Raw genomic sequence first — 21750 nt, 5'->3', positions numbered from 1 at the left:
GTAATAAAACCACTTCTTAAAAAGCCTTGTCTTGATCCAGAGGTTTTAGCCAACTATAGGCCGATATCTAACCTTCCCTTTCTCGCTAAAATCCTTGAGAAAGCAGTCGCAAAACAGTTGTGTGACTTTTACATAATAATAGTTTATTTGAGGTTTTTCAATCTGGATTTAGAGTTCATCATAGCACAGAGACGGCACTGGTGAAAGTTACCAATGACCTTCTATTGGCATCAGACAAAGGACTTGTCTCTGTTCTTGTCTTGTTAGACCTCAGTGCTGCTTTCGACACTGTTGATCATGACATTCTACTACAGAGACTGGAACATTGTGTTGGCATAAAAGGAACCGCACTAAGCTGGTTCAAGTCCTATTTATCTGAGCTATCTCAAATTGTATGTGTTAGCGATAAATCCTCCATGACAGCCAATGTCAGTCTTGGAGTTCCGCAGGGTTCTGTACTTGTACCGATTCTATTCACCTTATATATGCTTCCTTTGGGCAATATTATAAGGAACCACTCTATAAACTTTCATTGTTATGCGGATGATACCCAATTATATCTATCAATTAAACCAGATGAAACCAATCTATTGGCTAAACTTCAAGCATGCCTTAAGGACATAAAAACTTGGATGTCCAGCAACTTTTTGATGTTAAACACAGACAAAACTGAAGTTATTATACTTGGCCCTAAATGCTTCCGAAACGCATTTTCTAATGACATAGAAGCTCTGGATGGCATTAATTTGGCCTCCAGCACCACTGTAAGGAATCTTGCCGTCATCTTTGATCAAGATCTGTCGTTTAACTCCCACATAAAACAAATCTCAAGGACTGCCTTCTTTCATCTACGTAACATTGCAAAAATAAGACACATCCTGTCTCAAAATGATGCAGAAAAACTAGTCCATGCATTTGTTACTTCAAGGCTGGATTACTGCAACTCATTGTTATCAGGTTGTCCCAAAAAGTCGCTTAAGACTCTTCAGTTGATCCAAAATGCAGCGGCACGTGTATTGACAAGAACAAGGAAACGGGATCATATTACTCCTGTATTAGCTGCACTGCACTGGCTCCCGGTAAAATACAGAATAGAATTCAAAATCCTTCTCCTGACTTACAAATCAATTAATGGTCAGGCTCCAGCATATCTTAAAGATCTCATAGTACCTTATAAACCAACTAGAGCATTACGCTCCCAGACTGCAGGGTTACTTGTGGTTCCTAGAGTCTCTAAGAGTACAATGGGAGCCAGAGCCTTCAGCTATCAAGCTCCTCTCCAGTGGAACCAGCTTCCAGTTTGTGTTCGGGAGGCAGACACACTCTCCACATTTAAGAGTAGGCTAAAGACTTTCCTTTTTGATAAAGCTTATAGTTAGGGCTGGCTCAGGTTTGCCCTGGATCAGCCCCTAGTTATGCTGCTATAGGCTTAGACTGCTGGGGGACACCTCCCTGCTCTCTTCCTTCTCTTCCTCTCTCCTCCCCTCCCTCTCTTCTTCTCCCTCTCTATCTGTATGCATTTATGTAAATGTATGTTACTAACGCACCATCCGGGGTATCATCCCCGGAGTGTCTGTCTCTCATGTGGCAGGTTACCACTGATAAAGTTTACGTCAGGATCATGAATTGTGACAGCGCCTGCTGACCTGGTCCTGCTGGACACCGGGAAGCCTTATTGACATTTTCCTGGATTCATCCATACTTTCTATTTTTTTTCCCAACACAACATAATTTCTGTCAAATGTTGTATTTGTACTATGTTGTTTATCCTGTACATACGACATCTATTGCACGTCTGTCCGTCCTGGGAGAGGGATCCCTCCTCAGTTGCTCTCCCTGAGGTTTCTTCCATTTTTCCCCCTTTAATTTTGGGGTTTCTTTTGGGAAGTTTTTCCTTGTGCGATGCGAGGGTCTAAGGACAGAGGGTGTCGTCACCTGTACAGTCTGTAAAGCACACTGAGACAAATGTATAATTTGTGATATTGGGCTATACAAATACATTTTATTTGATTTGATTTGATTTAATCATGGGAGTGAGCATTTATTTAAATTTTTAAAAGTCTCTGCAGAATATCAATCGTGTCAAAAGACAGAGGATGGCGTGACGGAGACGTGACAGAGGACAAGTGTTATGATCTTGGTTTCTGTTTCCTGTCTTATTTTGAAATGTTCCCTTCACCTTGTGTCATGTCTGGTATTACTTCCTGCCCTTCTTCCCAGGTGTCTGTTCCCTTCATTAGTTTCCTCCTGTGTATTTGCCTTTCTCTCCCAGCTGTGTCTCGTTCCCTCGTTTAGTGTCTGTGTGTATATATCCCTGTCTGTCCCAGTGTTCCTTGTGAGTTTGTCATCTAAGTGTCACCCCTGTTGTTGGTGGCTCCTTGTGCTCCTTGTGCTCCTTGTGCTCCTTGTGCCTTCCTGGTTTGTGTTTTTAGTTTTATTTGTTACTTTGTATTTTTGCAAGTTTTTATAAAATAAAGCTCTCTTTTTGTTAGAACCTTGTCCAGTGTACTGCATTTGGGTCCTCACCTTTTCCTCACCGTGACACAAAGAAAGGTCGTGACAGGAAGCTGGTCAGTATTGACGAAAACTAATGCAAATAATTGAGTGATTTTTCACGTGCCACTAAGAAGACGGAAATGTCAATTCGAAAAACACTCACCACACTCACGCACTTAATCACATTATGGTTCCAATTTAAAGTTATAATGGAAGCATTTTAGAGCATCACCCTCCTTCCTAACATTAAATAAACACTAGTGTTCAGGAAATATATATAATGGGTTTAGTGACTTTAAATTGATGTACATATACTAGTTAATGCATCTGAATCTAGAAGGATCTTCTGCTGGACTGTGAGAATATTGTTTACGAAGTTAAAGTGTATTTGCTTTTAATAGGTTCTTCTGCTTTCACTTAAAGGATTGTACCTATTTGAAGCGAATGTACTTGAAAGATTCTCGCTGTTCGGAGTTGTAACCTCATGATTGTTTGCATTTATTGCAAAAGCGTCAGCTAAATGAACTGCAATGTAATAAATAAAAGGAAAACATTTAGCACATTATCAGCGGTGTTGTTGAAGTACTGATTCTAAGTATTTTCTTTGTTCAATAATAGATGTTTACACTATTTATACACACCTTAATGAGCTGTCCATCTGACGTCCCAATGAAGAAAACCATCCAGGACTTCTCTCTCACTGCCAGCACAGAGGTCATGTTTTTCTTCCTTAAAAGCACCGCTTCTGGCTCCAGTGTCTTTGGCTGAGAAACATAAACACATTGATTATCAGATTTGAATCTAACAGGTATTTATTGATTCCTGAAGAGTAGAGCTTCGAAGTATGGACGATACTTGAAACTTTGGGGGGGGTCTCTGACTGTAGGTGTGTGTCGCCGCCCTTTGTGAAGTACAGCGGAGGAGGGAATGTGTAAAGTGTACACTAAAGCTACTGTAGTAGCTAGTTTGCTTACCATAATTAATGCTTAAATATATGCTTAACATGAATTTGGATTTTACTTGGACACAAATCAAGAAAATTAAATCAATGTTGCTTTACAAATGATTACTATGTTCACAGCTAACAGCATCTCATTAAGTATATATAAAGTATGGCTAACGTATATGCTAATAACCATTTAATATCTATGTAGGTGATATGAGTGAAGTTATTATTTTGTCACCATCTCCCGTCATGAATTGACCTCTCATCTTTTTAAAGACATAAAAGCTTCAGAATGTTGATATCGAATTGGTACCAATCGGTTCTTGTTCCACATCCTTACTTCATTAATCTAGTTTGACCGTTTTAACTAAATTTAGCTGAAAAGTAAATTGTTAATCCATTATTTTACAACTGTTTTGTTTATTCATAACTCTTAGATAACTGTTACTTGTCTACTCTCTCGGTCACGCTCAACTTCGACACATTAATTGAGCTTCTCCACAATCTTTCCCGCATACCCCCTAAGATAGACGTACCCCTGGTTGGGAGTCATTACTCTAAATATTTTGTGCATGGAAACTGTTTCCTGCCTGACGAGAAGTGATGTGTTTTTATATGTCTGGTTAGTTGGCAATCATCAAAAGAACTTGATAGTAGCAGGCACAAATAAGGGGATTAGCAGGCGTTTTTATTCTTCCTGTGTTATGTGCTGCACATTCTAAACTGTTATATTTCGCAAAGCATTATATGGACAGTACTAGACTTTCTTCCTAACTCTTTCTTTAAAGTTATACACACACACACACACACAACACACACACACACACACACCACACACACACACACACACACACACACACACACACACACACACACACACACACACACACACAAAGGACATTCCTCCACACACCACCCAACATTGCCCTGCATTGTTAATGTTGATCTCCAGCCATTGTCAGTGACTTTTCTCATGGCAAGACTTGTTTAGAAAACTGGCTGGGGGGATGGTGGGTATATGATACGACATATGTATCTGTGTGTCGTGATGGGGGGTTTGGATAGTCCCACAGTCTACCTCTTGCGATGCACAGTAAAACAGCTCTCCTCATTTATCTCTCGGTGAAACCCTCTTGAGACTGCAGTCCTGAGGTCAAGGATCCGACAAGCTCATATAATCCATTATAGCTAGAGATGAAGAATTTATACTCCATCATCACCCATGGGAGAGGGGGGAACCAAAAGACACAGACGTATAGTTTAGAAAGAGAACAGTACTTGTAGGTAAGGAAGGAGAGATGTCTGTAAGAGCTGCAAAGCACAGACACGAGAGAGTCAACCGTTAGAAATACAAAGCACATGTAAGGATTTAACATTGCAGACAAAAAGTTTGGAGGACTGAACACTGTCAAATCCCTCCTAATCCAGGGCTCGTTGTCCTTCTCGGTTAATGCCGTCAAATTCTAATCCCATTAAACATCCTCTTTTCTGTTCTGCTTTCTTGAGACAAAAAGTTGGGCCAAGTTTGGACCGGTCGAGACTGAACATCAAGTGAGAATATGTGCAAAGCTGATCAAGGCTGCTTTGATCTCACGTCACCATATGTAACATCTCTTCAGTTCAACACAACACATGAAGCCTCTCATTTGGATGAATATAACATGACTGCTTCATTTTCTCCTGTAAAATTTCAATCAATCAATGTGTATTTATATAGCCCATATCACCAATTACATATTTTGTCTCAGGAGGTTTACAGACCGTACAGTATACGACACCCTCTGTCCTTAGATCCACATGTTATGTATATGCTGAGCTTGTCAGATTGTCGATTGGAAATATGATAAACCAAGCAGAAAAAAAGATTGTGGTTCAGATTTGTTGCTGATCTTGTTTGGGTAGATGGTGCTTAGTATTTCACTCTGGTGCACTTTAAAAGAGACAGATGCATGTGGGCTTTAATGATAGATGTGTGTGGGTTTTTGGGAATATATTTGGAGTATTGTGCTCAAAGAAACTGTTTGATATTTTTGGGAAATTTGCTTATTCCTCAACTAAAGGCCCTGTCATACATATCCGTATGACAGAAACTTATGCCGGCGCATATGAAAATTTATCAGAGTCCAAATACGTCCAACGGAATACGTATATTACCTACGTAAATATAGTACGTAAATACCTACGTGAATACCTACGTGACTACGTTAGAGGTACGTTAGATATAGGCTACGTCGGCTGACGGTGAATCCTACAGCCAGTTTACGAGTGGATACCCTATTCCTACCCTATGTTAAGATTATGCCTGATGACGGAGTAATTTATTAAACGTGTTTCAACAGTACAGCTAGCGTTCAGCATTCTAGCCATTCTCCAGCATCAGCATGACGTGAACCAGATGCCACTTTTCCAGCTCCGTTGGCCAGACGCTCTGATACGTTTTAAATAAGTAAGTGATACGATTTCAATGTTTGACATACGTATAATAATTCGTTATGTATGCGTCAGCTACAACACCGCTGTGGAAAAGTTGGACGTATTTGGACTGAATTTTCATATACGCCGGCATATGTTTCTGCCATACAGAACTGTGTATGTCTGACGTGTTCGGCGTAACGTCTGCGTCCTTCAAACAATCACAACATACCCTTAATTTATATCAACCTAATGCCTATTTCAATGCTAGCTAGCTGTTCCCCTGTTTCTGGTCTTTATGCTAAGCTACGCTAAGCTAACAGGATGCTGGCTGGTAGCTTAATATTCAGCGTACATCTTCTAATCTAACGCATGGCTCCTGGATAAAAAAGGGTTTTATTGAAATGCATAAAACTGGATGACAAACAAACCCCATGGACAATAAATGTGTAGAACAAAAATAATTTCCTGTCTGTATTTGCAAGAGTCAATAACCTCCCCCTGTTTAAATATATGTGAATCATACATGTTTTCCTCTTTAATTACTGAATCACCATAAGATGAGAAAATACATTTAAAAAAGCAGTTTTCCTTTGTGGATAAACAGTGTACTTGAATCATCTCACATTGGATATTAGTTGTCCCTTCCCCCTCTGCATTTATGAAAGCGGCGGTGCATTAAGAGCTCGGATATAAAAACAAAAAAAAATACTGAGACAATAGAAGAGGAGAGAAATCGATGCCTTGGCTGGTCTGTGTGTGCTGACAGCAGTGCAGTCAGACCCATGTATGGAAGATGACAATGAGGAAGGTATGTGTGAGGCACTGAGACCTGGTTCATGTCTGAGAAGGAGGAGACTGGCTGCTGTCCTGGCTACAAGCCCAGCGGGGACATCCGGATTGGCAGCAGGTGATCACGAGACACATGGATGCACACAGACGTGTAGTTTACTCATGCATGTAAGCATTATAGGTCACCATGTAATGATACACTAATATTTCACAGTGAGTTTCATAGGAAACGGGAGACACGCATCATTTGGTGGGCACTTCTATTCTTGGAAGTGTGAACTGAAATTTTGGCAGTTACATTTTTTTTTGAAGGTTAGGTTGATGGGCTTCTTTCTAGAGCTTTCTACAGTAGCACTCTCCCTGAACAGCATTCATGGAGGAATCCATTGCTGAACAATAAAATAAAAAAAAGATCAAGAGTGCTGTGCAGCAAGAGAAGTTGGGTTTTGAGGAAGCAGTCGTGGCTTACATTTATTCTTATGGTTAAAACTCACTATATTGCATTTAATATACAGTGTCACTGTCTCCACCCTCTAAAACTGACAGCTAAATACTAAATGTTCTGCTGTCAAACAAGGTAGTCTGTGAAATGTGGGAAATCCCAACATTTTGTTAAAGATGAAAAGGTCTAGCTCATTACTGAGAAACTCCTAAAAAAGAATATCACACATTCAGAAGAAGCAAGAGGGGATTCTCCCTATAAGTGTTTGGTCAGATAAACTAATGCTATATTTCACATAATAAAGATTTACTATCTAAAAGTACAAAAATACAAGCAAGTGATACATATTTAAAAGCAAACTATTTCAGTTTAAATCATGTAAAAATAGAAAGATAAAATAACTCTCATAATTGCACAAATATATTCAATTGGGCTTGTCTAATATCATATGTGAGGTTATTCCAGGTCTGTGTTGCATGACAACAATATGCTGCTTCTCCATCTCCATACATTGAGCCAGTTATACATGTGTGGAATAAAAAATCTTTTTCCAATGACATCTCTTATATGTCCATTTTTCCAGTCAGTGTTCCACTTCTTGCTTTTTGCTCTGTTTCTTCAGTGCTGCGCAATATTTCACAATTCTCCCCCCTATTTCCTTCCTGTTTGTCTGTTCTGCTCTCTGTTGGCTGCGTTATTACTGCTGTGAGTGTTGAAAAACCGGCAGGACTGAAAAGACATTGGCACCACAAAGGCAGCGGCATCAGAGGCAGCAGAGCTCGTCGTTCGATATGTGGAATGACATTAACATTTCAAAAGATGCAAATGAAATAAGCCACCGCACTTTTACAATATGTGACATCCGCGCCTCTCTTGTTCAACCACATCCTCTTTCACCATCCCCTTTTCTATCTGCATTAGTCAGTCGGTCTGTCTCTTTTCCTCATAATCAGGAATTCTCTCAGTATCATCAGCTAATATTTGGTTTGATGAATAGTTTGGCATTATGGGAATGATAGTGCATGCAGACTGGACACAGTGGGGAAACAGCTCGCCTGGCTTTGTCCAAAAGTGACAAAATCTGTCTACCACCACTTCCAAAGTTCACAAATTAACATATTATATCTTTTCTTTAGTTTCTAAAAGAAGTGTGCCTGGCTTGATCAGCTTGTCAAAATCATTTCGTACCGGTTAAACAAACAAGATATTATGCTGTTAAGTAAGCTTTAAGGGTGTTCGGTGGATTTTGTTACCTTTGGAAAGAGAAGGTTTCCCTGTCTCCAGGCCTCATGCTAAGCTAAGCTAACGTCTTCTGGCTGAGTGGTATTTTCTTAATTTGCTCGCCAGGAAAGCAAATAAGCTTCAAGCTTCAAGCTTCAACGTGAAACTATTACGTTAAATTGATATCAGTCCAATATAAAGCTTAATTTAGTTTTTTTGGGAAGTCATGTCAATTTATTAATGACACTGGATACAGTGAACAACAATTCAGGTATGTTGAAGTATGCTTTTATCATTTATTTCTCCCTGTTTTCTCTATCCAGTTCGGCGTATGATGTCGTCTTGCGGCAGAAGGTTGCGGTGAAGAAACTGTCCAGGCCTTTTCAGTCTCTGATCCACAGCCGCCGCTCGTACCGGGAACTCAGGCTGCTCAAGCACATGAAACACGAGAATGTTAGTGCTCCTCATGAAAATACCCAAACACAGACAGACAGACGCAGCTCTCTGTATGTTTCCGCTCTGGTATTGATCAGCTCTGCTCTGTCTCTGTCTCTGCAGGTAATAGGGCTGCTGGATGTCTTCACGCCTGCTGCAACGTTAGAGGACTTCAATGAACTGTAATTCTCTCATCCCTTCATGTTTACTACAAGCTATACAGCTATCTACCTTTCACCAAAAAAAACGCAATGATTCCGTTATCAAAAGGGGAAGGGAAGTGTTGGTGGAGACGATCCTTGGGGATTACAGGCTTGTAGAGATGTTTTACGGTTGCCATGGCAGCAACACAACCGAACCCCCCCATTAACTGATACGCTCTTCCCTTTTCCAGCTACCTGGTGTCTAACCTGATGGGTGCAGACCTCAATAACATTGTTAAATTCCAGAGGTTGTCAGACGAACATGTGCAGTTCTTAATTTACCAGCTTCTCCGTGGCCTCAAGGTAATTTACAGCATCACGATACACCTGCTACATGCCATACTTGCATACATAATATATGAGTTAGCATGCAGATAGCATGTCTGATGTACGCCCACAGCCCCGACAGATGAAGTACCCCTCCGTTGACTACCCATCATGTGCCAAATGTGTTCATTTGAATTGGTTTTAAACACTTTTGATCATATCGTTATGTTTTCTTATACAGTTGAAATGTCAATGTTTAGGTTGCTATAGTCAAGTTTGCTCAACTATAACATATATATTACATTATATACATTTACCTAACATTTTGAAATATTTATTCATTTTTTTTAGCTAACTGTTTAGACTTTTCTGGTCACTTGCTTACTAGTTTACTATGTTCAGGTGTTACAGCAAATTCAATATGTGGATATATGTTTGTTTTTTTAAGGCAAATCGTAATTTCAACGTGGTATACCATGCTTAAAGTGAATGTTAGGCTGTCAGAATTTGGAAAACACAGTCTATGTTGCACAAACACTCCCTGTATTTATATTGAGTTTGACATTCTGTTATTCTTTTGTGGATTCTTTTCCAAAAGCTTGCATGCTCTCACTGAATCAGTCCAGCAGACGGCAGGGCCGGCTGTTCGGCCTTCACGGTTTACCATGGAACAGACAAAAGCAGTTTCCCTTTAGGCAGGGGCTAATATGGTGAACTGCACTGTTGACCCCTGTCTCCCTTTATGTCCTCTCTCTCTCCTCCTCTCTCCTCCCACCCCCCCATCCCCCATCCTCCTGCCCCACCCCTCCGCCTGTCGAACAGTACATCCATTCAGCGGGATTGATCCACAGAGTGAGTGCCTTCTCTTTGCCCTTGTCATTTTTTGACCATTTGACCACCAAGTTTGATAAAACATAGCAGCACTTGTTTGGTTTAAAATAAAATAAAAACGTGAAAAAATGTTGTTTACACTGAAGCCCAATATTCAATCAGATACATGTCTCAAAATACATTGTGCAGCAACATCAAAACTTACAGGAACATCTCCTTTTTAAATCACCAATGTATAGCTGTACCTTAATAACTATGCCCTTGAGATGAATCTCTATGAGTCTTCTCTGTGTAAAGGCAGGGACAATGGCCAACAATGGAACCGAAACTGAGTGGTTTCTGTTTATATCCTCTTTGCATACACAGCTCCATTTTAATCATGTCAACGGGTGTTTTCTTATCTTTCCCAGGACCTCAAGCCAAGTAATGTGGCAGTGAATGAGGACTGTGAGCTGAGGGTACGATTGATCTTAAGTTTAAACCTAAGACCTTCCCTCAAACCTTTGGACTCCATCAATTAAAACCTGTCTTCCTGTCCTACAGATCCTTGACTTTGGATTGGCCAGACAGACAGACGACGAGATGACAGGGTATGTTGCGACTCGCTGGTATCGAGCGCCGGAGATAATGCTGAACTGGATGCATTACAATCAGAATGGTAAGATACCATCAAACATAATTTTTTTTCCCAGACATCATTAAATAAATGCTTAATGATTAAACCTCTGATGTTTCTGTTGCAGTTGATATTTGGTCAGTGGGATGCATTATGGGAGAGCTGCTGAAGGGAAAAGTCCTTTTTCCTGGCACTGATTGTATCCTTTATCAGCAGAAGAGTCCACTGCAGTTTGAAGCTTTTTTCCCTCCCTATTAGCATCAACCTTCCCTCTCTGTCTTTAATATGCCCGGAGGATTTGCATTACAATCCGAGGCCTTTTCTAAAGGGGAGGTGCATCAACAGAGAGAAGTGGGGAATGAACAGGGGCGATCACAAAAGGCTGAATTATCTACGTTGTTGTATTCGGTGTCTAAGAGTAGAGCCAAAGTAAATTTGATTTACTGATCTTTGTGTGTTGTGGAACAATGACTAGAAAAAAAACTTTCAGCAAGTAGCGTTTCTGTCTTAGTTCGTTTTTTTCCCCAACGTGAAAAGATACTACGATGAATCAAGTCGTAACAGCCCTTAACTTCTCCTGCACTAAGATATTGACCAGCTGAAGAGAATCATGGAAGTGGTTGGGACTCCGACGCAAGACCTTTTAAAAAAGATCTGTTCTGAGCATGTGAGTGATTGGGGGAAAAAGAATCTGATCTGTGCGCACCGTAATGTTGCTTCTATCGACGCAGTCAACCAGTTCTCAATGAAATGTCCTTCCATTGACAAGACTGTTGATTGAGTAGTCAATATGTGTGAGTGTTGGAGTGATGGATCACTACCCAAATCATCCACATTGTCACATGCCATGAGTTGAATACTGGTTTCTATTTGCAGGCGCAGAAGTACATCCAGTCTCTGCCCTTCATGCCCCAGCAGGACCTGGAAAAGATATTCAGAGGGGCAAATCCACTAGGTAGGTGATGCACAGCAGATTTGATTATCAACTTAAATTCAATTGAAAGGCTTCGAGAGGCTGCGGAAGATGAAGTAGTTCTCTCCAATGAATAATTCAGTTATACGGGTTTGTCTCTTTGGGGTTTGAACTTGTTTCCAATCTCCTAACATATCCCTCTCTGTCTGTCCCTGTAAGCTGTGGATCTAATGAAGCGAATGCTGGTTCTGGACTGTGATGGGAGGATTTCGGCCAGCGAGGCTCTGTCACACGCTTACTTTTCACAGTACCACGATCCAGACGACGAGCCAGAGGCCCCGCCTTACGACCAAACGCTGGAGAGTAAAGACAGAACTCTAGAAGAATGGAAAGGTAAAGCTTTTTACTTGAAAGTAAAACCAGGCATGATTTACTTAACACTTAATGTCATTGATGGTAGACAACAACAAAAACATGATTGCAACCTATGCATGGCATTTTAGAGTGTATAGACATTGTATATTTCTCAATTTCTTTCAAAAATAATGCTCTCACTTCCCTATATAAACGGATTAATAGATTCAAAGTGAGCTTCGAGCTGCAGAGTACACCACCTAAGTACTATATATGAGATTTTTAGAGATGCCATTTATAACATCAAGAATATGATTACTTTTCATTTCACCAGGGAGTTTTATGGTTTGTGAAATGACCCAGAGCTGATATGAGTTATGGTGTTCAATTTCTTTTTTTTTTGCATGGTTTGCATCTTAATTTTGAGTTTCTTTGATAGATGGTATACCAAGTTTAGTACGCCCAATTATTATAGCGCTTTCACCAGAGGACTCTTGGTTTTTATATGAAATCTGAAATCCCTGTGTTGTGACAATTAACCTTTTTTTTCACCTTAAGTGGGCTGTAAATGTACCTTAACTCCTTTTTCCAAATTGTAATCAACACTAATAACATGTTTTGTATTCCGCTATTTCTCTCCCATGTGTGTGCGTAGAGTTGGTATTTGAAGAGGTAAACAGCGTCAAAGCATCCGGCAGCAAGACTAATAGCCTTCAGGTGGAGCAGTAAGCCTCTTTCTGCTCTGCCTCAACCTTATAATGAAGAAGGACCACATACTCAATGATTGGGAGAAGGACTGTGGCAGGCCAACTGAAGAAAACTCTGCATTCCCTCTGCTCAGAGTGACTGTGCTTGATTACCTGCCATGAGTTTATTTGAGCAGCAGGGCAGGACGGTCTCCACAGGATCAGGGAGCATTTTAGAATCTGATAGAAGGAGATTTCCAGTCCAGAAAGTTGCTTCCTCTTATGTTTCCGCTCAGTGAGTGTAAAATGAGGAACCATTCACCGTGGCTTCGTCAGGGATTGCAGAGGACGTGAGGATTCATACGAGGGAGCAACTTTACGGAACTGGAACTTTGTTTACAGATTGTTGGAAAGGTATCGAAGGAAGGAAAGACTGCAAGAACGCACACTAGGATTTCCAAAGCAACTACAGAATGCCGCCTGGTCCCTCATAATGACAAATGCCATAAGCAGTCAGTACTTCATATATGGAATTCACATTTAAAAACTTGCAGCAATGCCACGTCATGTCACAGAGCAACTTTGCATTTAGCCTGCATACTACTGCATGATTTTTGTGCATTTTATTATTACAGAATATTACTGGTTTTGTATTATATAACCATTAAAGCTGCTTATTGCATCTGCCATATTGCTATAAAAGCAGCCTGAGGGTCAGAGAGAGGCATTACCAGAAAATGTGACCAACCTGTTTTATCTTTATAATTTCCATGCAGTAAAAGAAATCAATAATACAAAAGGAAACAAAAAGTACTGTTATTTCTCAGATGAGAGTCATCCTCTCCTGCTTACAGAGTAGTAAACACCAACTGTGCTATTAATTAGCAAGGTAATAAATATATGCCAAAGCTGGAGCAGAATGACGGTGTTGTAGGTCTGTGTTTACAGTGCGACCTCGCTTCACATATACAGTTTCCGCTGATGGCTGATTTCTGATTTCTGATCACTTGTTGGCTTTGGCAGTGCTCCATCAGGTTTCCATAATTGTCTGCAGTGTCTTTTACAGCCCCGGTTTGTGTTTACAATAATTAAGATTACGGGCATTTTGTGCCGGATAATTATAGATTGCCAAGCTTCATGTGAATAATTATCGGTCAAACATTCCAGACTGATGATTCCCATAAAACATCCATATTTGGTTGCTTGCTCATGAGTGATCTTTCATATATCCTCATCTTCTTTTTAGTTTTCATTATGCTTGGGCGTTATATTGAAAACAATACAGTGTGTAAAGATTCATTAGTGACCACAGTATAAATATAAAAAAGCACGGGGGATGTTCTTTACCTCGATTGTGGGAATTTCGGTAACATTACAGTTCAAGAACGCCCTTTACAGGAAACAATGCATAAGCAGCATGAGCTCAATGCATATGCAGAATATTTCAACAAATGGCTGACTTCCTCACTGTCAGTGTGTCATTCATCTTGCATCAGACTGGAGTTTTAGTTCTACAATTTTTTTTGCTGAGGTAGAAATAATCTGCTTGTATTAAACCACAGTGTGCAGAGCCAGCAAACAACAGGCTTTCCATCTTAATTCTGAAGGTCAGTGAAAATGTCAAAAGGTATAAGAGGACAACCCGGATGTTATGAAATCTACTACTCTGGTAGTCAATGAAAAAGTACAGCGCATGTAATGAATCTAGGGTAATCTGATAACTATCTGATAATTTTAATGGGCTATACCTCAACTTGTATTATCACGCAAAGTTTTGCATTTATAAAAAAATAAAACACATTTTTGTAAAGTGGAGGGTTCATGCGATGGTAGATAAAAGGCTTATAAATCAGAAGCACACACATAAATCCAGTTTATCTGAGATGCATCAAATACATTCTTACACTTAATCTGGATACTATCTGGATACAAATTGGATACTAATGGCAGGTGTAAAGCAGTATAACAACAAACAATATAAGTTTCCTGGTTACCTAACCTGACCTTATAATGCTGTAAAGTAGCAGAACCAGTAGCTATTTAGGTTAGCCACAGAGCTACTTAAGCTAGTTTTGACTTTAACTTAGTTAGCTAGGGTATAATACTAATGTACTAGTATAGCCTACCTACAGTTTGAAGTACTAGTATACCTACAGTTTGGAGTATACACATGGTTAGCACTAAAACTAATTTGCTCAATTTTCATATGAGATGAACAATGGAATAAGAAGACAATTTAGCTAGCTAGGTTAGCTAGGTTAAATTCAACTGTATTTTAATGTATAGTTTGGTGTGTTCCTTCATGCAAGTTGGGGTTCTGTGGCGTGTCCCACTCAAGTTTAACCAAACCAAGGACATTATTTCTGCCTCAAAGAAACATTAGTACAACCAAACCATCGATTTATCAATCATTTTTGACAAACACAAGAAAGGAAACCTCCTCTTAACTATTTTCCCCCTGTTGGCCTAATGGTTCACAATGGAGCGCTACATGTAGCCTTTTGTGCAAGTTGTCCATTAATACCGAATGCAAAATGTTGAATTTACAGTGCAAATGAATCCAAACTGTCTGTCTCAGTCAAGGAGTGTTATGTGCTTATGTGGATGTTGTATTTGTGGTGGTTTTGAATAGCAAGCTGCAAATCGAATGTATTACGTATACTGTATGTATGTTACAAGGTAGAAGTGTTTTTTGAATACACGGTGGAATGTGATTCAACGGTAGCCATGACTTTCAAATCATTAAACTGAATGTCAACGGTCAGTTTTACAAATGATTCAGATGATTTTCTCATTCATCAACAGGTGACACTTGGCAAGTGTTGGCTTCAAGCGAATAAACACCATCAGTTCTGTTAAGATTATGTTTGTCAGTCATTTTCTTCTCTTATTCTCTGCAACATTCATTTTTTTTGTTGTGTGCATTTTGAGTTTCCACCTTTGTGGCAACACTTTGGGAAAAGCCCTTTCCTGTTGCTCGAACTTGACTGCCCTATAGGATGAATTGGAACGCCAACTGCGAACCAGGCCATAACGGTCAGTCAGGTTACAAAAACGTGTAGATAAGCCTTCCTAGAAGAGTGGATGTTGATATAAATAGATTACTAAATAACATAGACACTATAGAAATACACTAATCCAAACTAAACTTTTCCAATTTACTCACTGTAACTGTAAAAGTATTCTCAGTTTGTTCAAAACTACATAAGGCCTCTATAAGTAAAAGAGGTTGAATAAGTACTTTTACTAAAGTAAAAGTAGCAATACCACCATGTAGAAAAAATTGGTCCTTCATTCAAAAACATCGTAAAAGCACATAAGTATTAGCATCAAAATATACTTAAAGTACCTAAAGTAAAAGTACTCATTATAGCCAGAATAGTCCATTGGATTATAATTATCAAAGTATTAATATATAATTAATCTTGTAAATCATTAATGTTGCAGCTGTTAAAGGTTGGGGTAAATACTACCAGGTAGCATAATCCTTTATAAAACACATAACATGTTGATTTATAGTGTGTATTAATAATAATAAAATTAAAAAGTAGTCAAAAAATAGCAAGTAACTAAAGCTGGTAAATAAATATAGTGAAGTAAAATATATACAGCCGGCCCTGATAAAGTGGCCAGCCGATGTACTTTGTTTAAACTATATTGTATGTATGCCTACTGAGTCTTTACCGCAGCGGCAACAGGTTCGAATCAAACAAGCGCCCCTTTGTAGATTGTCGTCCCCGCTTACTCCCAAATTCCTGTCTATCTCGCACTGAACTAAGTAATAAAGGGGAAAAGCCCCAAAAAGTAAGCTTACTTTTTTTTTTTACTTTCCACTCCTGGTGATCATTAAAGCAAAGTTACAGGCTAGTTTGTCTACTATGCAGGAATACTACATAAACATTACAGAGCCATTGAAGGAGTATTATAGGGGTATAACCTTAGGGTGGGCAGATGTTTTGTGGCTTATTTTCCCCACATTGTAGACACACCCATAGACTGCCCTGGGCGACCAGGAGCCATGACTAACAATGTGTGTGTCTGTTTGTGAGTGTGTGTGTGTGTGTGTGTGTGTGTGTGTGTGTGTGTGTGTGTGTGTGTGTGTGTGTGTGTGCGTGTTGGGGGTGTAACTGGGGACCCTTGCAAAGCGCTTAACTGGTCCGCTGGTTCATCTGGAGGAATTTGCGCTCCACTAAAATCTTCACTACGGGACGGACTGCGCGTCTTTGGGGCTTAAAAACAATTACAAAAACATCTCAGTTTGTTCACATGAGACGACGGAGCGGACTCACATCCTGACCTCAGCCTTGTCTAGTTGGGAGGTTATGGCTGTGCGGGCGAGGACGGGATACTACCGGCAGGAGGTAAACAGAACCGGGTGGGAGGTTCCGGAGAGGTACCGGGACTTGAAACAGGTCGGAACAGGAGCCTATGGAACTGTGTGGTAAGTTTAATTACTTCACAGCTCAAGGAAGTACTGATTGAATTTTTGGTGTTAGCTGATTTGGAGACCGGATTTATGCCATATTTATTTACCACATGCATTCTCAACCTCTTGTATTTTCAGTATTTTATTTTGCGTTTGGTACCTATAGGTAATACCGGTAATAATTGAAGTATTGTACAGATACCGATCATGTTCCCAATGCGCGAGAAACAAACAACAAACCCAAAGTAAATAACCCTGTCTAGATAATTTAATGATCTCTCTTTACCTTATTTTTACTAAAAGTAGATTTGTACCTCAGTATTTTTAATTGTACTTGAGTATTCTATAATATTGCTGCAGTAGGCTACTCCTGTGTGGGATATTGTGGTCAGCAGTCTCTCCACAGCTGGCTCTGCGGGGCCTCTCTTTGCATTGTGTTGTATGGATGAGTGTAAACAAAGAACCCCCCCCCCCTCTTCACTCTCATTGTTGGAAGAAGTCAAAGACCCTACTTTAAGTGTATAGAAAGCACCACTGCATTGTCTCCAATCACCAACAGATCTTTTTTTTTCTTCACAGCAGACATTTGCGAAGCAAGAAAGGCACAGGTGTAATTAATACCATTAATGAGGCACTGTTCCATTTAGATGCTATTAATTACACTTGACAGGTTCAAATGTCTGCCGTGAAAAAACGTCTATAGGGATGGAATTTGGACGCAACAAGTTTTTAAGGGTCGAAATTTTGCCTGTTCAGAGGCTTTCTTTTGAACTTCATAATTTACCTGTATACCTGTCTGTTTCAGTTCAGCATGGGACCGCCGGATGGGGGCGCAGGTGGCCATCAAGAAACTTCAGCGGCCCTTCCAGTCCAAGCTTTTTGCCAAAAGGGCATACAGAGAGTTGCGACTCCTTAAACACATGAAGCATGAAAATGTAAGAACCCACAATGCATTTTTTAAGTCTCTGAAAAAAAGAAGAAGAGGGGAATGTGGAAGCGGATTAGATAGGTTGAAAGGGAAAAGGGATATTTTTAAAATTCATGAGTAAATGTTATTTTAATCAGATTACATTTTTGCTTTTATTTCACCTGATCAGGTAATTGGGCTGCTGGATGTTTTCACTGCTGAGATCGCATTGGACCGCTTGCGTGACTTGTAAGTTCCTGTGCGTTCCCGAGTGCTGACTGTAAGATCGGGTTGTCGCTCCACTTGAAGTTATTCCACTCCTCTCCTCTCGTCCACAGTTACCTGGTGATGCCTTTCATGGGCACTGACCTCGGCAAGCTAATGAAGCTGGAGAGACTGTCAGAGGACAGAGTGCAGTTCCTCGTCTATCAGATGCTGAAAGGACTCAAGGTGAACCAACACAGATCCACGTTACTCATTATCTTTACTAGCATCCATGTTAGAAGCCATACCATGTTTCCCCCCCCACCTAACTAAAATGAAAGGAGTCTCTGTATGTATGTATCTATGCACAAGTCATTTATAAAGTTCATATAAACTTGTTCCAGTAAGTTGAGCTGAAGTTGCTGATGTTGTCTATGTCTACTCCTTCCTCAGTATATCCACTCTGCAGGGATCATCCACAGGGTAAGTGAACTTTCACCTTTCAGACTATGAGCTATGGGGGTGGGGCTGTTGCTCTTTTTCACATTCAGTCACATTCATCCTGATTCCCACACAGGGAGCTTGTATTTTCAAGACAGAATCATACGATATATCTATTTAAGTTTCTTATTGAAATGTCCCAAGATAGACACACATTTCTTTTTGACTTTACCCACTGCTTATTCCATGAAAATATGTTAGTACCAGTAGAAATTGTACAGATTAATCTGGGAAAATCCGAATTTGTCATGTTCATACTGAATGGCTGGATTCAGCACTTTATTGCAGCAGCCTTCCAGTTAGGGATCCAAAGTTCTAATATACCCTTGCGTGTCTCATGAAGCACACATCTTGGTTTAATCTGATTAAAATTGAAGGATTTCATTATAAAATGATTCTATTATCTATTCTCTTGATCTCCTTTGTCTCACATTTCTGTATCCCACAGGACCTTAAACCTGGAAATTTAGCCATTAACCCGGACTGTGAGCTAAAGGTACTCTCACTTTACATAAAGCCATTTTAATGTGAGCTTCCCATATACCTACACATTTTCATGTTACAGTTTTGCTTTTTTATTTTTTTCTGCTTCAGATTCTTGATTTTGGCTTGGCGAGGCAGGCAGACGCTGAAATGACTGGCTACGTGGTGACGCGCTGGTACCGAGCGCCTGAGGTTATCCTCAACTGGATGCACTACACACAAACCGGTAAACTCTCCTCCCATTTTGTGTCAACGGGAGTGCAGGAAAAAAAGGATTCAATGAGGAAGCTGAAGTTTTGCTCTCTGTTGCAGTTGATATTTGGTCGGCAGGTTGTATTATGGCAGAGATGCTAATGGGAAAGCCGCTGTTCAAAGGAAGTGATCGTATCCTTAAACGTTTTGTCTTGCACAGATTGTGTCAAACCTCATCATTTAGGGTTACTTGGGTACTTGGGTAACCTGGACCCTACAGTATTTTCCCATGATTCTGTGTCTTAGTGACTAATAAGGACAACAACTTTTGAAAATTGGTCCTGGATTGAACAAGAACACTGCAGCCAGAAGCGCTTCTACTTGATCCAGTCTGTTTGTTATTGTCTCGTACTCAAGTCTAGCTCAAGGAGAAATCTGAATGAGACTTCGTTTTGAGTTGGTTAGAAACAACAACAACAAGAATGTAAGAAGTGAAAGGTAAAGAAAACGTTTTATTTCTCTGTAGGATACTTTCCACAATGTTGTCAGACATTTATAATAAAAAGTCTGAAAACAAGCAACTTTTCTAGTACATTGGTGGTGTGGAATTGCAGAATTTGTTATTGATCAATTAAAAAACAATTCCCTACTTAGATAAACATAGATAAAATAGGGTCCAGGTTGAAAAATACCAAAGTGTATTTACCCTTTAAATGCATATTTTCCTGTGTTCCCTCTCTGTACATGTTGATCATAATTCTATAACCAGCAACATAAGAGATAGAAAGCTCATTTTCGAAAGGTAAAAAATCCATGCAACAGATTATACTTGACCATAGCTGCTACCAGACCTGGACCAGCTCAGAGAAATCATGAAGATTACAGGGACCCCAGCGGCTGACTTTGTCGTGAAGCTACAGAGCCAAGATGTAAGTATTGCGTACATTACGGACACACTCAAAGCAAAATCTGGCCGTAAAGTCGAAAGGTGGTTGTAAAAAGTTTGTAGTTCGCGTCCTCAAACCTTAGAGAGAACAGTGGCTGTGATCAGTTTGATTTACACAGTTTTCATTGTTGATATATTTACACAATAAGTCCCTTCTCACCACTTCCTCTCTCAACAGGCCAAAAACTACATCAGAAGTCTTCCGAAAGTGGCAAAAAAAGACTTGCACTCTGTTTTCTCCAAAGCTAGCTCAAATGGTTCGTATCTATAGCCTATACATAATCTTTGTTCTGCAGTTTGTGAACTAAAACTCTGTCATGCTGACCGTGACATGTGTATCTGCAACACAGCAGTGTGTGTCTTGGAAAAGATGCTTCTCCTGGACCCCGTGCAGAGGGTGAGCGCTTCAGAGGCGCTCGAGTTGCCTTTCTTCAGCGAGTTCAGAGATGCTGAGGAGGAGACTGAGGCGCAGACTTACGATCAGACCATGGACAACACAGACCTGCCGCTGGACCAGTGGAAACGTAAGAGAGGCTAGCTTAGATTTAAAGCTGCACTCATTATTATTTTTTATATCGACAATGAGAGACTGAGAGAGATGCTGCTCGTGGTGACAAGCCCGCAGAAGATTATTACCTGTTGAACACCAAACAGCAGACCACAAAGTTAACGAGTAGCTGGTGAACATAATGGAACGTTAAGCAGCTAAAGGGCAAGATATCTTTCTTCAGCAGGAGTTTGAGACAAAACTAGACCTAAAAGGAAATATCGGACGTACATTCACAAGGTCACCTGAAACACACAGGTTTAAAGCTTTGTTCTCCTTTAAGGGACATTTAGTTTTGTTCCAGTACCTTCTGTTTGCCAGAAGAGGTCACTGAAGACCTTAGATCGTACTTAATGCTTCTTTTACCTAATGTAATAACACACACAAGGTACCATTTATTATATGTACAACAAGAGATGTAATGGGGGGAAAGCAGTTTAGTAAGAGAAAAGGTGAAGGTGTTGAACTTGGATGTGAAAGTAAGGCACAGACTATGAATGAATGATGTATAATCCTGTCTTTTGTGTTTGTGCAGGTCATACTTTCACAGAGATATTGACCTTCAGGCCGCCCAGGGACTCCAGAGAGACATCACTTTAAGAACACACACACCGTGCACACATACACACTTGCGCCATTGTTTTCTTGTTGACTTTATCGCATTGTGTTGGAGAAATGGATATTATTAGTTCGTTTGAGTTTGTGTTTTCAATAAATGTGATTTGCTCAATTGTTAAGAAGCTCAGTTGTGTGTGTGTGTGCTAAATAATTTTCCCACCATTTATAGACAACATGTTTAAATTCATACTAACTGCTACTGCTTCCTCAAAGTCAGGCTATCCATTATGTAGTCTGGTAATGGACGCCATTTCTCGAAATAAGGGCGAGGTCCCCCATGGAACAGTTCCAAGGCAATTCTGGGCATTCAGA

At 40.0% G+C, this 21750-nt stretch overlaps 3 protein-coding genes across 4 annotated transcripts in view; 2 read left to right on the top strand and 1 right to left on the bottom strand.

The window, feature by feature from the left end:
* Positions 1–3255, bottom strand: part of plxnc1 (plexin C1) — a 32846-nt gene extending 29591 nt beyond the window's left edge. The window contains exon 1 of the mRNA XM_029462104.1: positions 3138–3255. Coding sequence (XP_029317964.1) covers positions 3138–3215 — 78 coding nt within the window. The 5' untranslated portion in view covers positions 3216–3255. The remainder of the gene's footprint in view (positions 1–3137) is intronic.
* Positions 3256–6097: 2842 nt separating this feature from the next.
* mapk11 (mitogen-activated protein kinase 11) lies at positions 6098–15476 on the top strand. Of its 2 annotated transcripts, XM_029462108.1 has the most exons (12): positions 6098–6764; positions 8633–8762; positions 8868–8926; positions 9139–9250; positions 10037–10066; positions 10456–10503; positions 10589–10703; positions 10789–10860; positions 11249–11328; positions 11538–11616; positions 11794–11967; positions 12584–15476. In XM_029462108.1, exons 1-12 carry the CDS (start codon positions 6694–6696, stop codon positions 12655–12657), a joined length of 1044 nt encoding a protein of 347 aa, XP_029317968.1. In that variant the 5' UTR covers positions 6098–6693; the 3' UTR covers positions 12658–15476. The 2 variants fall into 2 exon arrangements, with proteins under 2 accessions (XP_029317968.1, XP_029317967.1); XM_029462107.1 differs by lacking the exon at positions 6098–6764 and having other exon boundaries at positions 7143–8762.
* A 1208-nt stretch (positions 15477–16684) lies between these two features.
* Positions 16685–21565, top strand: mapk12b (mitogen-activated protein kinase 12b). The gene is made up of 12 exons (XM_029462064.1): positions 16685–17055; positions 17846–17975; positions 18138–18196; positions 18286–18397; positions 18605–18634; positions 19101–19148; positions 19247–19361; positions 19448–19519; positions 20177–20256; positions 20452–20530; positions 20624–20797; positions 21356–21565. Exons 1-12 carry the CDS (start codon positions 16937–16939, stop codon positions 21418–21420), a joined length of 1083 nt encoding a protein of 360 aa, XP_029317924.1. The 5' UTR covers positions 16685–16936; the 3' UTR covers positions 21421–21565.
* The last annotated feature ends 185 nt before the right edge of the window (positions 21566–21750 follow it).

Source organism: Cottoperca gobio, chromosome 23 (assembly GCF_900634415.1).
Source record: "Cottoperca gobio chromosome 23, fCotGob3.1, whole genome shotgun sequence".
NCBI classification, from domain to species: Eukaryota; Metazoa; Chordata; class Actinopteri; order Perciformes; family Bovichtidae; genus Cottoperca; species Cottoperca gobio.
This window is presented reverse-complemented; position numbering and strand designations above follow the sequence as displayed.

Bases quoted from the DNA above. Each gene is read 5' to 3' on its own strand.
- mapk11 (XM_029462107.1), top strand. From the start codon at position 8,550: ATGACACTGGATACAGTGAACAACAATTCAGGTATGTTGAAGTATGCT. The intron at 10,067-10,455 runs GTGAGTGCCTTC...TATCTTTCCCAG, and splicing joins CAGCGGGATTGATCCACAGA to GACCTCAAGCCAAGTAATGT. The intron at 10,861-11,248 runs GTATCCTTTATC...TCCTGCACTAAG, and splicing joins CCTTTTTCCTGGCACTGATT to ATATTGACCAGCTGAAGAGA.
- mapk12b (XM_029462064.1), top strand. From the start codon at position 16,937: ATGGCTGTGCGGGCGAGGACGGGATACTACCGGCAGGAGGTAAACAGA. The intron at 18,635-19,100 runs GTAAGTGAACTT...TGTATCCCACAG, and splicing joins CTGCAGGGATCATCCACAGG to GACCTTAAACCTGGAAATTT. The intron at 19,362-19,447 runs GTAAACTCTCCT...TCTCTGTTGCAG, and splicing joins GATGCACTACACACAAACCG to TTGATATTTGGTCGGCAGGT.